General features: G+C 44.2%; 1 protein-coding gene across 4 annotated transcripts in view; it reads right to left on the reverse strand.

The window, feature by feature from the left end:
• Positions 1-18,393, reverse strand: part of LOC119968742 (amyloid-beta A4 protein-like) — a 238,056-nt gene continuing 219,663 nt past the window's right edge. For 3 of the 4 annotated variants that reach the window (XM_038801407.1, XM_038801405.1, XM_038801404.1), the window contains 4 exons: positions 14,676-14,729; positions 13,618-13,718; positions 8,406-8,552; positions 1-1,106 (listed from right to left, as the gene is read on the reverse strand). In XM_038801407.1, the coding sequence (XP_038657335.1) occupies positions 1,005-1,106; positions 8,406-8,552; positions 13,618-13,718; positions 14,676-14,729 (404 nt within the window). In that variant the 3' untranslated portion in view covers positions 1-1,004. Of the gene's footprint in view, positions 1,107-8,405; positions 8,553-13,222; positions 13,303-13,574; positions 13,719-14,675; positions 14,730-18,393 lie in introns of those variants that run through there. The other variant, XM_038801406.1, reaches the window with a different exon arrangement.

An 18,393-nucleotide genomic window follows, 5' to 3' on the forward strand; every position in this document is an offset into this window, starting at 1 on the left:
GTTCATTAAGAATCGTGTTAAATTTATTTATGTAATACATAGTAGAAAGCCATTCTTAAAGCTACATCTGTACAACCCACCTTACCACTGAGAGCACATCTCAGAATATACATCTGTTTCGAGCATGTCCCCATGATGTTGCTTGCTCTGACACGGGGGTATGCAAGCCACAGGGACACAACTAACACAGTTACATTCAGAAAAAGAATCAAAGAGTAACATGAGTAAAAGATCCCAAGTAAACAACGCTGAAATTGGTACACAAAACACAGGCACAAGAAACCAGACATTTCCTTTATTCTGTAGCTCACAGACACTGTACAGCATTGAAGAAGATTCAGTTTAACAGCAGCTCTCTTGCAAAGAAAAAAAAAAATGTTCCGTTGTGTTACCTGGAATAATCAACACTAACACTACAATTTTACTGCATAGTAAGCCTGCTTTTTCTCATCTCACTGCCCTATCCCACCCGTCCCACCCAAAAAAAGAAATACCAAACCAGCATGGTATCCGCTCACCTGCGTAGCAGTTTAAACCAAGACAGAAGCACCCAATACCCCCTCCCCACCGATTGCAGCACAAATATGTTAAAGCATGTCTCAATTTAAGGAGGACTTCATAATCTGCACAAAATCACAAGATTACAGTACAACCTGCTAACAAACTACATGATAAATAGCAATTGGGTAGGAGACAAATATCATCATCATGCACTAAGTACAGAGAAATCCTAACAATTCACAAAAAACATTCATTAATAATCATGTAGTGAAACAGTTAAAATGCTCATCAAGAATACATTTGTGTTTGTTTCTTAATTTTCGCTTCATCCAGTTCAGGCATCTACTTGTGTTACAGCACAGCTGTTCAAAAAAGGCGAGAATGAGCAGAATAATGGTACACGGAGTGTCTCGGGCAAACTGAACACCACACAGTAGAAGCTTTCATATGCTGTCCAGCTCGGGAGATTATACTACTGTTTAGAACGGATGCATGAGCACGCTTTAGTTTTGCATCTGTTCAAAGAACTTGTACGTTGGATTCTCGTATCCATTTTGCTGCATCTTTGAGAGGTGGCGTTCCTCTGGAGTTACAGCAGCATCGACCTGTGGATAAAGAGACAGGAGTTATCCAATTTTACCAATATTTTAAAAAGGTTGCATAATGCATCACACAACATTGAGGAACTGCTCTGCACCCAGTTCTGATCTCTGCTTATATTCTTCATGTTTATTTTCTACACATTTATCAGAAACTGTATAAACTGTTAGTAATATGTCAATAACTGCAACAAAGTCATTCCAAAGCTCAAATGTTCAACATTTCGAGCACATTGTAACTCCATTCTTTCTTTTCGCCAGTTCAAACTTCCTCTTTTCCAGAAGATGCTGACTGGTCTTGGAATGCAGTACCATGGCTGTCAATCACTAACCGGTAAGCCTGTCCCCGCGGCCATGCTTCCACATGCATGCCTCGACTGAATGCAAGTGGGTAATGCGATCATGAAGGACATCACAACAGAGCCATCTTGCCCAGAAGACCAGAGGCTTGGTTTCCCATCACAGATCACAGGGCAATTATCTGATTATTTCTTGCCTCACTAGCTGAGGGAGCTGGTTTGAGATGGTATTCCAGTCTAGTTAAGATTTGCAGCATGATTACTTGCAAGATGCACCTTCTTTGCATGCTGCACACATTCCACAGCAGACACCATTTCCCTGGCCCTACACTCATCCCTAGAGCATCTCGACAACAAGGACTCCTACATGAGACTCCTATTTATTGATTACAACTCCACCTTCAACACCATAATCCATCCAAGCTCATATCAAAGCTCCAAAACCTAGGACTTGGCTCCCCACTCTGCAACTGGATCCTTGATTTTCTGACCCACAGACCGCAATCAGGAAGAATAAACAACAACACCTCCTCCACAATAGTCCTCAATACCGGGGCGCAAGGCTGCGTACTTAGCCCCCCTACTCTACTCCCTGTACACACACGACTGCGTGGCAAAATTTGGTTCCAACTCCATCTACAAGTTTGCTGACGACACGACCATAGTGGGCCGGATCTCAAATACGAAGAGTCAGAATACAGGAGGGAGATGGGGAACCTAGTGGAGTGGTGCAGCGACAACAATCTATCCCTCAATGCCAGCAAAACTAAAGAGCTAGTCATTGACTTCATGAAGCAAAGTACTGCACACACTTCTGTCAGCATCCATGGGTCAGAGGTGCAGATGGTTAGCAGTTTCAAATTCCGAGGGGTATACATCTCCAAAAATCTGTCCTGGTCCACCCACGTCGACACTACCACCAAGAAAGCATAACAGAGCACGGTGGCGCAGTGGATAGCACTGTGAGGTCCCAGGTTCGATCCTAGCTCTGGGTTACTGTCCGTTTGGAGTTTGCACATTCTCCCCGTGTTGCATGGGTTTCGCCCCACAACCCAAAGATGTGCAGGGGAGGTGAATTGGCCACTCTAAATTGTCCCTCAATTGGAAAAAATTAATTGGGTACTTCTAAATTTATTTAAAAAAAAAGAAAGCACAACAGTGCCTATATTTTCTCAGGAAACTAAGGAATTTCAGCATGTCCACATTAACTCTTGCCAACTTTTACAGATGCACCATGGAAAGCATCCTATTTGGCTGCATCACAGCCTGGTATGGCAACTGCTCGGCCCAAGATCGCAAGAAACTTCAAAGAGTTGTGAACGCAGCCTAGTCCATCACACAAACCTGCCTCCCATCCACTGACTCCATCCATACCTCCCGCTGCCTGGGGAAAGCGGGCAGCATAATCAAAAACCACTCCCACCCACCTTATTCACTCTTCCAACTTCTTCCATCGGGCAGGAGATACAAAAGTCTGAGAACACGTACGAACAGACTCAAAAACAGCTTCTTCCCCGCTATTACCAGACTTCTAAACGATTCTCTTATGGACTGACCTCATTATCACTTTACCCCTGTATGCTTCACCTGATGTCAGTGTTTATGTAGCTACATTACGTATCTTGTGTTGCCCTATTATGTATTTTCTTTTCTTTTCATGTACTTAATGATCTGTTGAGCTGCTCGCAGAAATATACTTTTCACTGCACTTCGGTACAGGTGACAATAAACAAATTCCAATCCAATGCCCATCCATGTTGGGGAGCCTGAAAACTGCTTTGGGACTGCACACAGCCTTAACAGTAGGTAATAATCAGAAATTAGGTAAAGTGGATTGACCAAATTGTCCCTTACTGTTGAAATGTTAGGTGGGGTTATGAGTTGCAGGGTTAGGGTGAGGGAGTGGGCCTAGGAAGGGTGATCTTCAGGGGAGTTGGTGCAGACCCAATGGGCCCAATGGCCTCCATCTGCACTGTTGGAATTCAATGGTTCCATGGTTCTAATTAAACCTCAATTTTGTATACTAGTGTTACAAACTGTGTCACAGACAGCAATTTCAGTAGGTTTTCAAGTGGAATTTTCTAATTTCAAAGGACATTCCTGAACACAGTTAAAACCTGGCACACAAGATCATGATTGTCAGAATAAAAGGGCTGCTATAAAAAGAGTAAGGTCAAAAAGGCTTGCATTAGGGCAGCACGGTGGCGCAGTGGGTTAGCCCTGCAGCCTCGCGGCTCTGAGGTCCCAGGTTCGATCCCGGCTCTGGGTCACTGTCTGTGTGGAGTTTTCACATTCTCCCCGTGTTTGCGTGGGTTTCGCCCCCACAACCCAAAGATGTGCAAGCTAGGTGGATTGGCCATGCTAAATTGCCCCTTAATTGGAAAAAAATGAATTGGGTACTCTAAATTTATTTTTTTTAAAAAGCTTGCATTTAGGGCAGCACGGTGCAGAGGTTCCAGGATTGATCCCAGTTCTGGGTCACTGTCCGTGTGAAGTTTGCACATTCTCCCCGTGTTTGCATGGGTTTCGCCCCCACAACCAAAAAATGTGCAGGGTAGGTGGATTGGCCACGCTAAATTGCCCCTTAATTGGAAAAAATGAATGGGTACTACAAATTTATAAAAAAAAGATTTGCATTTATTTTGCAACTTTCAATAGTACAGCATGTTTTATAGCCTATGAAGTATATTATGAATTGTGGTCACTGATGTAATGTAATAAATTTGATTTGCACGCAGTAAAATCCCACAAGCAGCAATATGACTAGATCAGCTATTTCCAGCTGTGGGCGAGGGATAAACATTGACTAAGACACCAGGGAGAATGCCTCTTCAAAATAGTGAAATGGGATCTTGTGCATTCACAGGAAGTGATATTGCAGTGTAGGGACTCATCTGAAAGGCAGCTTCTCAGGCGGTGGGTTACTCTCTCGGTATTGCACTGGGAGTATCAATCTGGATTTTTGTGTTCAAGTCTCTGGAACGGAACTTAAACCCATTACCTTCTGACTCAGAAGTCACTGAGCCAAGGCTGATGAAGAAAGGACAAATCAGGTGAATTGGGATATTTTGGTGCAAATTAATACTTCCAAAATAATAATAGTAAATTCCCAGTGGGTCAGAATGAAGGAGAGTTCGTGCAGGGGGTCGGGGCTGAAGGTACTAGCAACGGCCCCGCTCCCGATAGCTCCGGGGAAATACTCAGGGAGTCCGGTAGTAATAGCATCATTGAAAATCTGGAGGCAGTTTCGCCAACACTTCGGGTTGGGGGCAGGGTCGAGGGAAATGCCGATCCGGGAGAACCACAGATTTGAGCCAGAGAGATGGGACGGAAGCTTTTGGAAATGGGAAGAGAAGGGGATTAAGACTCTAAAAGATTTGTTTCCTCGGCGTCGATTTGCAGGATTGAGGGAGCTGGAAGCGAATTATGGGCTGGAGCAGGGAGAAGTGTTTAGGTATATGCAGGTTCGGGACTTTGCCAGGAAGGAGATAGAGTTTCCCGGAGGAACCGGCCTCCACGTTGTTGGAGGAGGTGCTGGCGGCAAGTGGACTGGAGAAGGGACAGTGTCAGCAGTATACGGAGCTATGTTGGAAAAGGATAAGGCACCACTGGAGGGGATCAAAGCGAAGTGGGAGGAAGAATTGGGAGAGGTTATAGAGGAGGGGGTCTGGTTAGAGGTGCTCCGGAGAGTGAATGCCTCCACCTCGTGTGCGAGGTTGGGGCTGATATAGCTGAAGGTGGTGTAAGGGTACACCTCACGAGGGCAAGGATGAGCCGATTCTTTGAAGGGGTAGAAGATGTGCGTGAATGCTGCGGGGGCGGGGGGGGGGGGGGGGGGGGGGGGGGGGGGGTGGGCGCTAATCACGTTCATATGTTTTGGTCCTGTCCAAAGCTTGGGGAGTACTGGAAGGAGGTGTTTAGGGTAATTTCCAAGGTGGTGCATGTGAAGCTGGACCCGGGTCCCTGGGAGGCCATATTCGGGGTCTCGGATCAGCCAGGGTTGGAAACGGGTGCAGAGGCAGATATCATAGCCTTCGCCTCGTTGATCGCCCGAAGGCGGATCCTGCTGGGATGGAGAGCGGCCTCTCCACCCTGTGCCCTGGCATGGCGAGGGGACCTGTTGGAATGCTTGACCCTTGAGAAGGTTACGTTCGAACTGAGGGGAAGCTTGGAGGGGTTCTACAAGTCATGGGCACTATTTATTATGCACTTTCAATAACTGTATAACATCGAACATTAGTGGGGGGGGGGGGGGGGGGGGGGGGAGTGGGGGTGCGGGGGGCTGTGTATGTTGAAGATGGCTATGGGTAATCCCTGATTCCTTTTTTTTTTCTTTGTCATTTGTTTATGTTAACATGCGGGCTGATGTCTGGGCATGGTGGGAGGATGGGATCGTTGTTGCTGTTATGGGGTTTGAGATATTTGTTGTTGCTTATTGATTGTTGTTGGGTGTAAATTCGCGAGAAAAATTGTGAAAAAGGAGAATAAAAATATATTTTTTAAAAAGTTAAGAAATAGCACCCGAGTCAAAATATTTGGCCATTACTGGACATTGAACCCAAGTCTTTATGGAGTTATATTCACGTTTTCTTACAGGAAAGGTTTGCGCTCTTCAACTGTTACCCAATGAAGAGAATGTGAACATGGTCACACCTTCCCAATTGAACATGCCTTGGTAATAAGCAGTCTTCATGGAGACATCTGTGTGCTTGACAATTTAGAAAGGCAACATTAAGACATAGACACAGAGGATTTGGATAAATAAGGAACAGTATAAATTGCACTGAGCATTGTTGGTGGCTTTTTTGAGAATTAACAGGAAATGCAAATAAAGTACTTTACTTTCTCTGAGAAGACCCAAATGTAATACAAAAGTGCTAAACAATGTCACTGTGGGAACCTGCTGTCTGGTTTTGCCATCCACTCTGCAGGATATCACTACACTGCATTAATCAGGCCTGCTGTAATTTATCGGAGAAAACCCAGCACTGCTGTGTATGGGGTTAGAACATTGAACTTTCTAGTTGACTCATCTCGTTTTTAAAAAAAAATATTTATTGCCATTTGTATTTAAAAAGAGCTTCGCAGACAAAGATAAATACAAGAAATTTACACCATAAATGCAACAAAACATGAGCCCTACGCTGTCACCAACACTACTTTCCATTATTTACAATAGTGTTTGTTTATACGATATTATGAAAGGTTCTTCCTGGGGCTCATACCACTTAGCAGTAGAAAATGCACCCAGCTTTGCCCATACTAGGGCAGCACAGTGGCTAGCACTGTTTCTTTACAGTGCCAGGGTCCTGGGTTCAATTCCCAGCTTGGGTCACTGTCTGTGCGGAGTCTGCACGTTCTCCCTGTGTCCTGAAAGACATGCTGTTAGGTGAATTGGACATCCTGAATTCTCCCTCGTTGTACCCGAACAGGTGCTGGAATGTGGCGACGAGGGCTTTTCAGAGTGACTTCATTGCAGTGTTAATGTAAACCTACTTGTGACACTAATAAAAATTATGTTACATGCATGGCTGGGACCTCTTTCCCTGGCTTGCCGATTGTCTTTGTTTTGCTGGTTTGGGGGGAGGAGGGGGGAAAGAAAAAGAGTCCCGTTTCCCCCTAGAGTTTTGAGGGAGGGTGGGTCGGTCCATTTTCCCGGTTTAGTCCGTGTGGGAGGGGTTTGTGTTCGCTCGTGTAAGTGGTCCTTTCCCCGTGAGCTACCGATTGCAAGCAGCTCTGTGAAGAGGCTTGTGAACACTTTCCACATGTCACGGAATCTCTCCTTGGACCATCTTTTTGCAAAGGGGGGGGTTGTTAAGGTGGCACTATAACGATCCTCTGAACTGCAGACTTTGGTGGGGAAAAACAGGAAGCTGTCTGGAAAGCCTGGGTTCCTGTAACACTCCTCCTTTCCAACTAGGCCACTGAAGGAGGTAACTTGTGTGGAGAATAAACCTGTTGGGCTGAATGGCCTGTTTCTGTGCTGTATACTCGGACGTGACTTCAGGAAAGCATGCTCATGTTATCAGAGGCTGTAATGTAAAGTTGGATAGCTAGCCAGCACACCATTTAGACGCACACTTCAGAAATTATTTTAATCATTGGATGGTTAGCATATGGAACTGTATTACAGCAAGGAATCAGGAGGGCGTAAACTTTGAATTCAAAAAGATCTACAAAGCCAATCTTTTGGTTACTTGCAGGGACTAAGATTTAGTTAATTGTTGCGACAAATTCACATTGCTCCCTCAGGCCGATATCTGCAGTCAAACAACACCCACCATTAAGGCTCACACATAAATGGGCCAAGTGATTTGGAGTGTGAGATCCTGCAACTAATTCTTACACTTGCCACTATCAGCGCTATTTTCTATCCCCAGGCTGCAGTTTTACATTAAAAGCCCCGGAGGGAGTGACGATGCTAGTTCCAGAGCTAATCAGAATAATGAAAATTTGCTTGCCAGAATAAATCATTTTCACATGAGTAATGGTTTCTTGGGCAGAGAAAAAGAGAGTCCAGTAATAAATCAAACATTTCAAGAAAATTTCATAGAATTTACAGTGAAGGAGGCCATTCGGCCCATCGAGTCTGCACTGGCTCTTGGAAAGAGCACCCGACCCAAGCCCACACCTCCACCCTGTCCCCATAACCCAGTAACCCCACCCAACACTAAGGGCAATTTATCATGGCCAATCCACCTAACCTGCACTTCTTTGGACTGTGGGAGGAAACCGGAGCACCCGGAGGAAATCTACGCACACACAGGGAGAATGTGCAGACTCCGCACAGACAATGACCCAAGACGGGAATCGAACATGGGACCCTGGAGCTGTGAAGCAATTGTGCTAACCACAATGCTACCGTGCTGCCCTTAAAAGCGGGGAGAACATTGCAAAAATGGGAACAAAATGCAATGCAAGCCAATACAGGGAGTATTTGCACCAACTGAGTATAGTGAGATTTTCCACAGAGTGCTTGTTAAGTAGTTGGTTAATAATTCCATACCTCAACGACCCCATGATGGATAGATGTGTACTGCTTCTTTTTCAGCATCACCAGGGTGATGACAATCACAGTTGCTATGACAACTCCTCCAACCATGAGACCAATGATTGCTCCTTTATTTGATCCAACATCCTCTGGGAAAAACACCTACGAAGAAGAATTACACATAGATATAACCCAAACTCAACACTTCCTGCACAAGATTAATCAGATAGCATATTACAACGCTATATTAGCGAATCAGCTGCTTGTCTATGGTGCATTAAGTTTCAATCACGGAAGATATTTAATCTTTTGATACCTGTTGTGATATTGTGACAAAATCACAAGATTGCAATGTGTTTATTTGAGAAGTATTGTGCATGTACAGATCTGAATGTTTAACATATTGCCTAGGAATTCAATTACTGCACAGACAAGCCGAGATATATATTTAAAATGGAAAGGCTTCTCATTACGCACTCTACTGTGACTGGCTGCCAAATAAGGGCAATCTTCCAAACGAGACACACATCCAGATGGCGCACACACACAGACAGACAGACACACACACAGATTGAGACTGGCACACACAAACAAACTGACACACACATGCACACACACGCAAACTGGCGCGCACACAAACTGGCGCGCACACAAACTGGCACGCACACAAACTGGCACGCACACAAACTGGCACGCACACAAACTGGCACGCACACAAACTGGCACGCACACAAACTGGCACGCACACAAACTGGCACGCACACAAACTGGCACGCACACAAACTGGCACGCACACAAACTGGCACGCACACAAACTGACACGCACACAAACTGACACGCACACAAACTGACACGCACACAAACTGACACGCACACAAACTGACACGCACACAAACTGACACGCACACAAACTGACACGCACACAAACTGACACGCACACAAACTAACACGCACACAAACTAACACACACGCAGACGCACACACACGCAGACGCACACAAACTGACACGCACACAAACTGACACGCACACAAACTGACACGCACAAACTGACACGCACGCAAACTGACACTCACGCAAACTGACACGCACGCAAACTGACACGCACGCAAACTGACACGCACGCAAACTGACACGCACGCAAACTGACACGCACGCAAACTGACACGCACACAAACTGACACGCACACAAACTGACACGCACACAAACTGACACGCACACAAACTGACACGCACACAAACTGACACGCACGCACAAACACAAACTGACACGCACGCACAAACACACAAACTGACACGCACGCAAACTAGCACACAAACTGACACGCACACAAACTGACACGCACACAAACTGACACGCACACAAACTGACACGCACACAAACTGACACGCACACAAACTGACACGCACACAAACTGACACGCACACAAACTGACACGCACACAAACTGACACGCACACAAACTGACACGCACACAAACTGACACGCACACAAACTGACACGCACACGCAAACACACATGCAGACACGCACAAACTGACACGCACACAAACTGACACACACACAAACTGACACACACACAAACTAACACGCAAACTGACACGCACACAAACAAACTGACACACGCACGCACACAAACTGACACACTGACACGCACAAACCGACACACACGCACAAACCGACACACACGCACAAACCGACACACACGCACAAACCGACACACACGCACAAACCGACACACACACAAAACCGCCTGATCGCAGTATGTTTATTTTGAGAAGTATTGTGCATGTGCAGATTTGAATATTTAACATATTGCCTGGGCATCGAATTACTGCACAGACAAGCCAAGATATATTTTTAAAATGGAAAGGCTTCTCATTACGCACGCTACTGTGACTGGCTGCGCGCACACACACGGGCTGAGGCGCGCGCGCACATACACGGGCTGAGGCGTGCGCGCGCACACGGGCTGAGGCGCGCGCGCGCACACACGGGCTGAGGCGCGCACACGGGCTGAGGCGCGCGCGCACACACGGGCCGACGCACACAGCACAGATCGACAAACACAGACGGACAGACACAAACACAAACGGACAGAAACACAAACACTGACACAGATAAGATTAGTTATTCCCAACTGTGCCAAGGAAGTTCGAACACTTGCTCTTAAAATAAAAAGCATGTGATCATGCTTATTTTGGATTCACTGCAGAATTTAACTGCCAGTTTAATTATCAAAATTAACTCCGAGTGTCCATTTTAACCATTCAATGCAGGGTCCCATCTGGCTCCTGTAAACAGCTTAAATAAAGGCACTTAGTGCTCCAAATGGAATGAACTGGAACAGTTAAGCATTTTATACTTCAGATATTCAAAACATTTTCTTCCCTGCCGCTGTAATAATTAAAAACTGAACAAAGCTGACACAAATGGGGGAAAAGTATCTTTAGTTCTTTTTTCAATAAGATTGTTACAAAATATGTAATGCCTTTAATGTAATAAAATGCCCCAAAACATTTCACAGCAGTTTTCTCAAGAAAACTTGATGTCAAGCTGCATATGAAGATTATATGACAGAAAACCAAAATCTTTATTAAAGAGTTTTGTGTATCTTAAAAGAGATATAGCGTGACAGATAGGCTAAGGGAGGGAGTTCCAGATCTTGGGGCCTTGACAGCTGAAGGTACATCTGTCACTTGGGGATCAATGGAAATCAGGCACTCTCAAGAGGCTGGGATTGGAAGTAGATTAATGAGCACAGGAGTGATGTAGACTTTGTATGAGTTAGGATAGAGGCAGTATAGTTTTGGATGTGCTCCAAGTTGTTTGTTACCTCTTAGCTCGTCTATTCCAACACAGTGCGGCTGACCTCCCATTTTCTACCCTCCATAAATTGGGGATACTCAAAATTCTGCTGCCCGTGTCCTACTACCTTGAACTGAGTTATATTCACCCATCGACCCCATTCAGGCACATTCCTGCTGTCTCTCCAGCAGGAGCTTCTGGTCTCGCTGTTGACGAACCCCTGCCGCATGGGAAATCCCACTGACAGTTGGGATCTTCTGGCCAATGGCGGGCCACTGTCCGCCACTGAGAAACACACCATGGGGTTACTGGAAATCTCAAGGTTTTGGTGATGATAAATTAGCACGTAGAGGAATAGCTAAGTAATGAGAAGCAGAGTCAGGATAAATAGGGAATTTTCAGGTTGGGCAAACTGTAACTAGTGGAGTGCTGCAAAGATTAGTACTAGGGTCTCAACCATTTGTGATCCATATGGATGGCGCATAAAGGGACCAACTGTACTGTAGCCAACATTGCTGATGATACATGATCAGACAAAGATAGGTAGGAAAGCAAGTTGTGAGGAGAAAGCAAGAGTTTTCAAAGGGATACAGATTGATTAATTGGAGAACAATTGGCAGATGGAGTCTAACGTGAAAAACTGAAGACATCCACTTTGGTAGGAGTAGAAAAAACAAATATTATTAAAATGGAAAGAGACTGCAGATGCAGCAAACAGTGCTTTCCAAACCTTTTCTCCATGTGACTTCATTTTTAATTCCAGGTTCTGTGCAACCCCTGAGGGAAAATCAAGGGCATGGAAGAGAATTGGTGTAGTGACCTTCATTGGACAAGCTTGGGTGGGGGTGTGGGCTTCAGCTGCTGATATGGGGTTGGGGTGTGGATGGTGGGAGCAGTGAAGTGTTGAGCATGGTGGGAAGTGCTTAAACTGCAGGGCTTTTAAAAATAAACACCAAAGGCTTTTTCTGAAGCAGTTGAGCTTTATGGATCAAATCACTGTGTACCAATATCTGCTCGTCTCTCACCATTTAAAAAAATTCTACAGTTCCAGTCTTCCTACCAAAGTGGATAATTTCACATTTCCTGCAATTATACTCTATCTGAACCTTTCCCAATCACTTAACCAGCTAATGTTCCTTGGCAGCCTCCTCACAGCTCGCTTCTCAATCTAACTTTGTATCAACAGCAAACATAGATGAATTACAGTCGGTCAAATCATATGATGAAATGCCAACACGCGCCTAATTCAGGATGGCGAATGATTTGATGCTGGTCCCTTCTCAAGATTGAAGTTGCAGGAGAGAAATATACAATTGAAGTAACCGTTTAACCTTTTTTTCAATTAAGGGGCAATTTAGCGTGGCCAACCAACTACCCTGTACATCTCTGGGTGATGGAGGTGAGACCTACACAGACACGGGAAGAATGTGTAGACTCCACATGGACAGAGACCCGGGGCCGGGATTGAACCCAGGTCCTTGGCACCGTGAGGCAGCAGTGCTAACCACTGCGCCTATATGTAACAGTGCTGTGTTTCTGAAGTGCATCCTGCAACTCCCGTGTAGAGCATACCAAGCGTTGGTAATGGCGAGGGCGAAGACAACGTCCAGAGGCAAGAGCTCTGATCACGCGGTCAACTTTGCCATGGATGGTGTTGCGCTTCTTAAATGTTTTACAGCTGCACCATGCACTAATGTGCTGTGCATTCGATCATACTCCTACCTTGATCGTTACCATGCATTTCCACTAATCTGCAAATATCATAAACTAACTGACTTGATGCTGATTTAGCATTCATCTATTAAAACATCATGATCCCCAAGAATATTATTTTCCAAATCTTCAGCCCCAAGATTCAATAGCAGCAAGCGCGGAATAAGTGCAAACAGAACAAGTTGCTTGACTTTTGTGGGCCATGTCACCAAACAATTCAGAGGTTTGCGCATAGTCACAAGCAAGGGAAGCCAGGAATGGGGCATGGAGGTTTAAAAAAGAATGGATTATGCTCGAATAATCTGCCATCTTGTATTAGCAGAACTATTTCAAGATTCAGATATCTCGTTATGAATTAATACAGCAATCCAGGTTCCCAAATTATTAGGAATACCTTTCCAAAGGGCAGCACGGTGGCCTAGTGGTTAGCACAGCTGCCTCACGGCGCTGAGGTCCCAGGTTCGAATCCCGGCTCTGGGTCACTGTCCGTGTGGAGTTTGCACATTCTCCCCGTGTCTGCGTGGGTTTCGCCCCCACAACCCAAAAAATGTGCAGAGTAGGTGGATTGGCCATGCTAAATTGCCCCTTAATTGGAAAAAATAATTGGGTAATCTAAATTTAAAAAAAAAAAAAAAAAAAAAAAAAAAAAAAAAAAAAAAGGAATACCTTTCCAATATTTCATCACAGTCCATGCAACCAATTCACTCACCAGCTTCTGATGATGGACCTCATACCCAGAGTCCTGTCGGAATTCAGTCTCCATCTTTACTTCAGCTATTTCCTCTGTCTTAATACCAGTGAGTCCAGAACCTGTGTATATAGAAAACCATTAAGGGTTTTTCCCCTATAATTTTGTAATGGGAATGTGCAACTGATGCACAAAATTAGAATGTTTGAGGTGTCAAGTAAGTTGATCTCAGCTAAGGTAGGAATGCTAAAGTTGAGCTTGCATTCCAGGGCTAGGGAAAGGAAAAGGCCTGTCAAGCTATATTTTATTTAGTGACTGCCAACAAGGGGGAGGAGGGAGAAAGCGAGAGAGAGAGAGAGTGAGAGAGGGATTTCAAATTCACTCTGGACGGATCCACAAACTGTACTCGTCGAGAGATGCTGGGGAGGGGTATTGCTATTGCAGTTGTAACTCAGCAAATACTTTGCCTTTGGGCAAGAAAATAAATTAAGTCTGTGCTCTCTTTCTGCCCTCATCTTTCAACTACAATAGGACATCAACATCAACAGAAAACTTTTAGAAAGGTGGGAGGTGAGGAAAGAAAAGACACAAAGGGAAAGGAGAAAAAGAGGGAGAATTGGGAGTGAGAGGGAGTAAGAAAAGAAACAAATCTCCTCAGCAAAACATTCCTCACATGATCCCTTCCGAGTTGAAATGTTCTGTTCACGAGTTAACCTTGTTCATCTCAACCTCCATCATTGGGCATTATAGTTGTGCAAATTAAAAATGAGGTATGCAATTTAAGAGTACAAATGAAACCAAGGGCGGTACGGTGGTTAGCACTGCTGCTTTACGGCACTGAGGACCCGCATTCGATCCTGCCCCAGGTCACTGTCCATGTGGAGTTTGCACATTCTCCATGCGTCTGCATGGGTTTCACCCCACAAACCAAAAGATGTGCAGGGTAGGCAGATTGGCCATGCTAAATTGCCTCTTAATTGAGAAAAAATTGGGCGCGTTAAATAAAAAAAAATTAAACCAAAAAATATTAATTCAAGCCACAAAAATCAGCATTAGGCAAAAAGCAAGCAGATAGATACCTGGTCTAGTGGTCAGTCCTCTGTCTGGTGCTGGCCGTGCATCAACTGGTTCAACTGGACATTTATATTGAGAAGTAAAACAAAAAGTAAAAAATCAGCAACAAGAAACAAAATTAGGAGCAACGAAAGGGAGCATGAGCAGCATGTATAGATCCCTCCATCCAAATAAATGTGATCAGCCTTGACATGATCAGGACACTGAAACCATTTAGTCCTTCTGTGCTGTCTTCCAGCTGAAAGACCACTCCCTGCAACATATCCTGTTCAATCCCTCTGCAAATTCTGATGGGACAGTACAATGACCACATGATTTAGTGAGACCGGAAGCTTGTATTAAGAGCAAAAGAAAAACAATATGCCAGCCACGTTTTGTTTCTGTTTTAAACATTGAAATTTTGTAATTAAAACTGGTACTCAAAGGAAACATGGCCTGCAATAGAATTTTTAGGTTAGAGCATAAAAGCAAGATATAAAAATAGCCTATGAGTAAAAAACCCATTGGTAGGTTGTAAATTACAGCTTCTATGAGTGGAAGTGTATTGGAATCTGGCTGCATAAAAACTGATATAAAGCATTTGGACAATTGGCTGAAGAGAATTAATGTTCAGGGTTATTGGGAGAAAGCAGGAGTAAGGGAATCAATTAAACAGCTGACTCACACACAAAAGGCTGAGTGGCCCCATCTGTACTGAAAGATTCTATGAAAGTAATTCATGAAAAGTCAGAATAGAATAGATTGAGGGTTGCTGGGATGGGAGAATGACGCAGGACAAAAATAAATGGAACAATAGGTAGGGTACAGAAATACAGGCTGAATTTGATTGCATGTTTTAATGAGGACAAGTTACTTTGCCTTGCTTTACGAACCACCAGGTATGCTGAATATAAACCCTCCCAGGTTTTCAGGGCCATTCTTTGCCATCTCTGCTATAAAACCGTGGCCTTGGTGAACAGTCACAGTAACTAAAAGGACCAAGTAAACCATCTAATCTCAATTTATGTTCTTGGAAAGCCACCTGTGAAAGAGACAAGGGTACCTGTGAGCATGTGCAAGCCACCCACATCCTGTAATTAATATCTTAACTGTTATGTATCTGGGAATACATTCTTGCTGGTTCTGCATCATGTGATGTGTAGTGACATCAACAGAGTGTTTGCGCAGGCTTTGAGCCATCAAGATCATCATCTTGATTGCATGAGCAATAAACCAGTGGGTGTATTTATGGACTTCAGCGGTTCAAGAAGGTCATTCACCACCACCTTCTCAAGGGCAATTAGGGATGGACAACAAATGCTGGCCTAGCCAGTGAAGACCACATCCCGTAAAAATTAATTTAAAAAATGTGTTTTACAAGAATCCAGAGAGTGGGCACCTTCATACCTTTTCTCTTTGTGGCATCCAGGAAATATAACAGGAGAGAAAACTGGCGACAAGGATAGAGGCAGAAAAATCACTGGGATGAAGATTTTTGTTGACTAATTGTGGGATGGCATCGGAAGATTTTCTGGGCCGTATTCGCACTCACACATATTGATGTCGGGCGAAGTCCTTCCGCTGATGTGAAGGTTTAACAAACGTTTTTGACATCAACTGCGAGTAAGGCGACCGGCAGTCGGGGAAGACTTGCTCGCGTTGAAGTGAGCGGGGTCCGGCTGCAGGAACCACGCATGTGGCGAAGCTACAGGGCCTGTGGGGAATGGGGATTTTTATGCTGTCGATTCTCCATGGCCACTGCTCAGGTGAAAAGTCGAAATACTCAGCCATAAAAGTGGAAAGATTTCCTAGTTGCTCGCTCAAGGGATTGTTTGTGCCCTACTTTCAAACAGTCAAAAGGGAGGTGGTGTAGACACCAGGAGCTGGGATCCAAAATGGTGGGCAAACCAGGTACCATGGAGGTGTTTGATGAATATTATGAAATGTGGAACTCATATGAAGAAAGATTCCAATTGTTTTTAATAGCTAGATACCAGATGACCTAAAGGTTGCAACATTTATCAGATCAGTAGGCCGTAAAACATGATATAGAATCTTGCTCACCCAGCAAAGCCAGGAGACAAGTCTTTCAGTGAATTACTGAAAATCTTCGAGGGGCATTTCTCCCCTAAACCATTATTGATTGCAGAAAGGTTCCAACTACGCAATCTGTTAAGAATCCAGCTAAAAGTAACAGCGTTTGGTAGGCTTCCCATGTGATTGTAGGGTGCCGGCACGGTCTCACACAACACTTTGCATTATCAAGGCCAGCTGGCTATCCTTACAGGATGTCGGTCTGCATTACTGCTCAACAGCCTGTTCGAAGTGGGAGTGGAAAGCTGACCCATCAAGGCATGTGCAGTCACTCTAGTGAGCAGGGCACTGCACCTGAATCTGTATATGTATATGGGCAATGTAAAAAAACACCTTTCTTGCAGATCCAAATTAAACAAAAAATGATCCGTGTCATTGGATGCAAGCTCAGGAAAAAGACACCTACTCTGAGTTGCATGACTGTAAAAAGCAAAGTGGGTTGAAAGTCATGGTACTTGGCAAGGTGTGATTACTAAACACCTCTGACACCAAACATCATTGGCAGAGGCTTAGGAATAGGTTGCCTGCCTTCCCTTCTTACAGACAACGAAAGTGAGAGCAAAACTCCATTTCATCTAAGTTATTAATTTTTATTGAGGTTAAGTGGAAGGAAATTGCTTTAAATGAAGCTCTTACCATTTCTCCCTCAGTTTCTGCATCAAGCATTCCCTAATCAGAGAAGCTCTCTCCCCAGCCCCAATCTCATGCAGTTTAACTATATCAGAGTGGTACTGTTTCCACTTCCACATCTTGTGCAGATGTTGGCGTTGGACTGGGGTGGTCACAGTAAGAAGTCTTACAATACCAGGTTAAAATCCAACAGGTTTATTTTGAATCACTAGCTTTTAGAGCCACTCACCTGATGAAGGAGCTGTGCTCCAAAAGCTAGTGATTCCAAATAAACCTGTTGGACATTAACCTGGTGTTGTAAGACTTCTTAGTGTACCACTTCCACATCAGCCATCCTTATTTGAGCAAATATATCAATAAGAGGCAGACCGGGAACAATATTGTGTTATAGATCCAGATTTCTAGGAATTGGAATGCTTAAGATTAGTTTACATATTACCCGTCAGAAGTAACCTTCACCCTATCAGTCTGGACTAAACAAGCTTCCAGGAGAGGATTTAAGATCTCCGTCATTGTACCAGTATCTCATTTGACATTTTTTCCCCATGCTTCCTTTCTAAAGTTCACTAAAAAAAAGTTCACTAAATTAGAAAAGTTTTTCCTCAACAATCAATTTCACTCTCTGAGGGGCAACTAGGGATGGGCAATATGTGCTGGCCTAACCAGCGACGCCCACATCCCACAAAATGAAGAAAAAAATCTTGGGAGGCAGCACGTTTAACTGAACATGCTGAAAATTATTAAAAAGATTAACTATTAGGTGGGCAATCATAAATTTTTGGAACCTAATTATGCTCATTAGAGCAGAAAGAGTTGTGTTGCAGATCACACTGTTAATAATAATTAGGTTCAGATTTCACGATGCATTTTATATATTTTTTTGATGTAGGTTCTCTCTCTTCCATCTGTGCTGTTTTCCTTTAGCTTTGGGTGTTGCAGTGAGGCACACAGGTAGATTAGATCTATTCAATTTATTTCACCAAATATATCTTGCAAACCAGAACATCATTTCCATTTAGC

The sequence above is a fragment of the Scyliorhinus canicula genome, chromosome 7 (genome assembly GCF_902713615.1).
Source record: "Scyliorhinus canicula chromosome 7, sScyCan1.1, whole genome shotgun sequence".
NCBI lineage: Eukaryota > Metazoa > Chordata > Chondrichthyes > Carcharhiniformes > Scyliorhinidae > Scyliorhinus > Scyliorhinus canicula.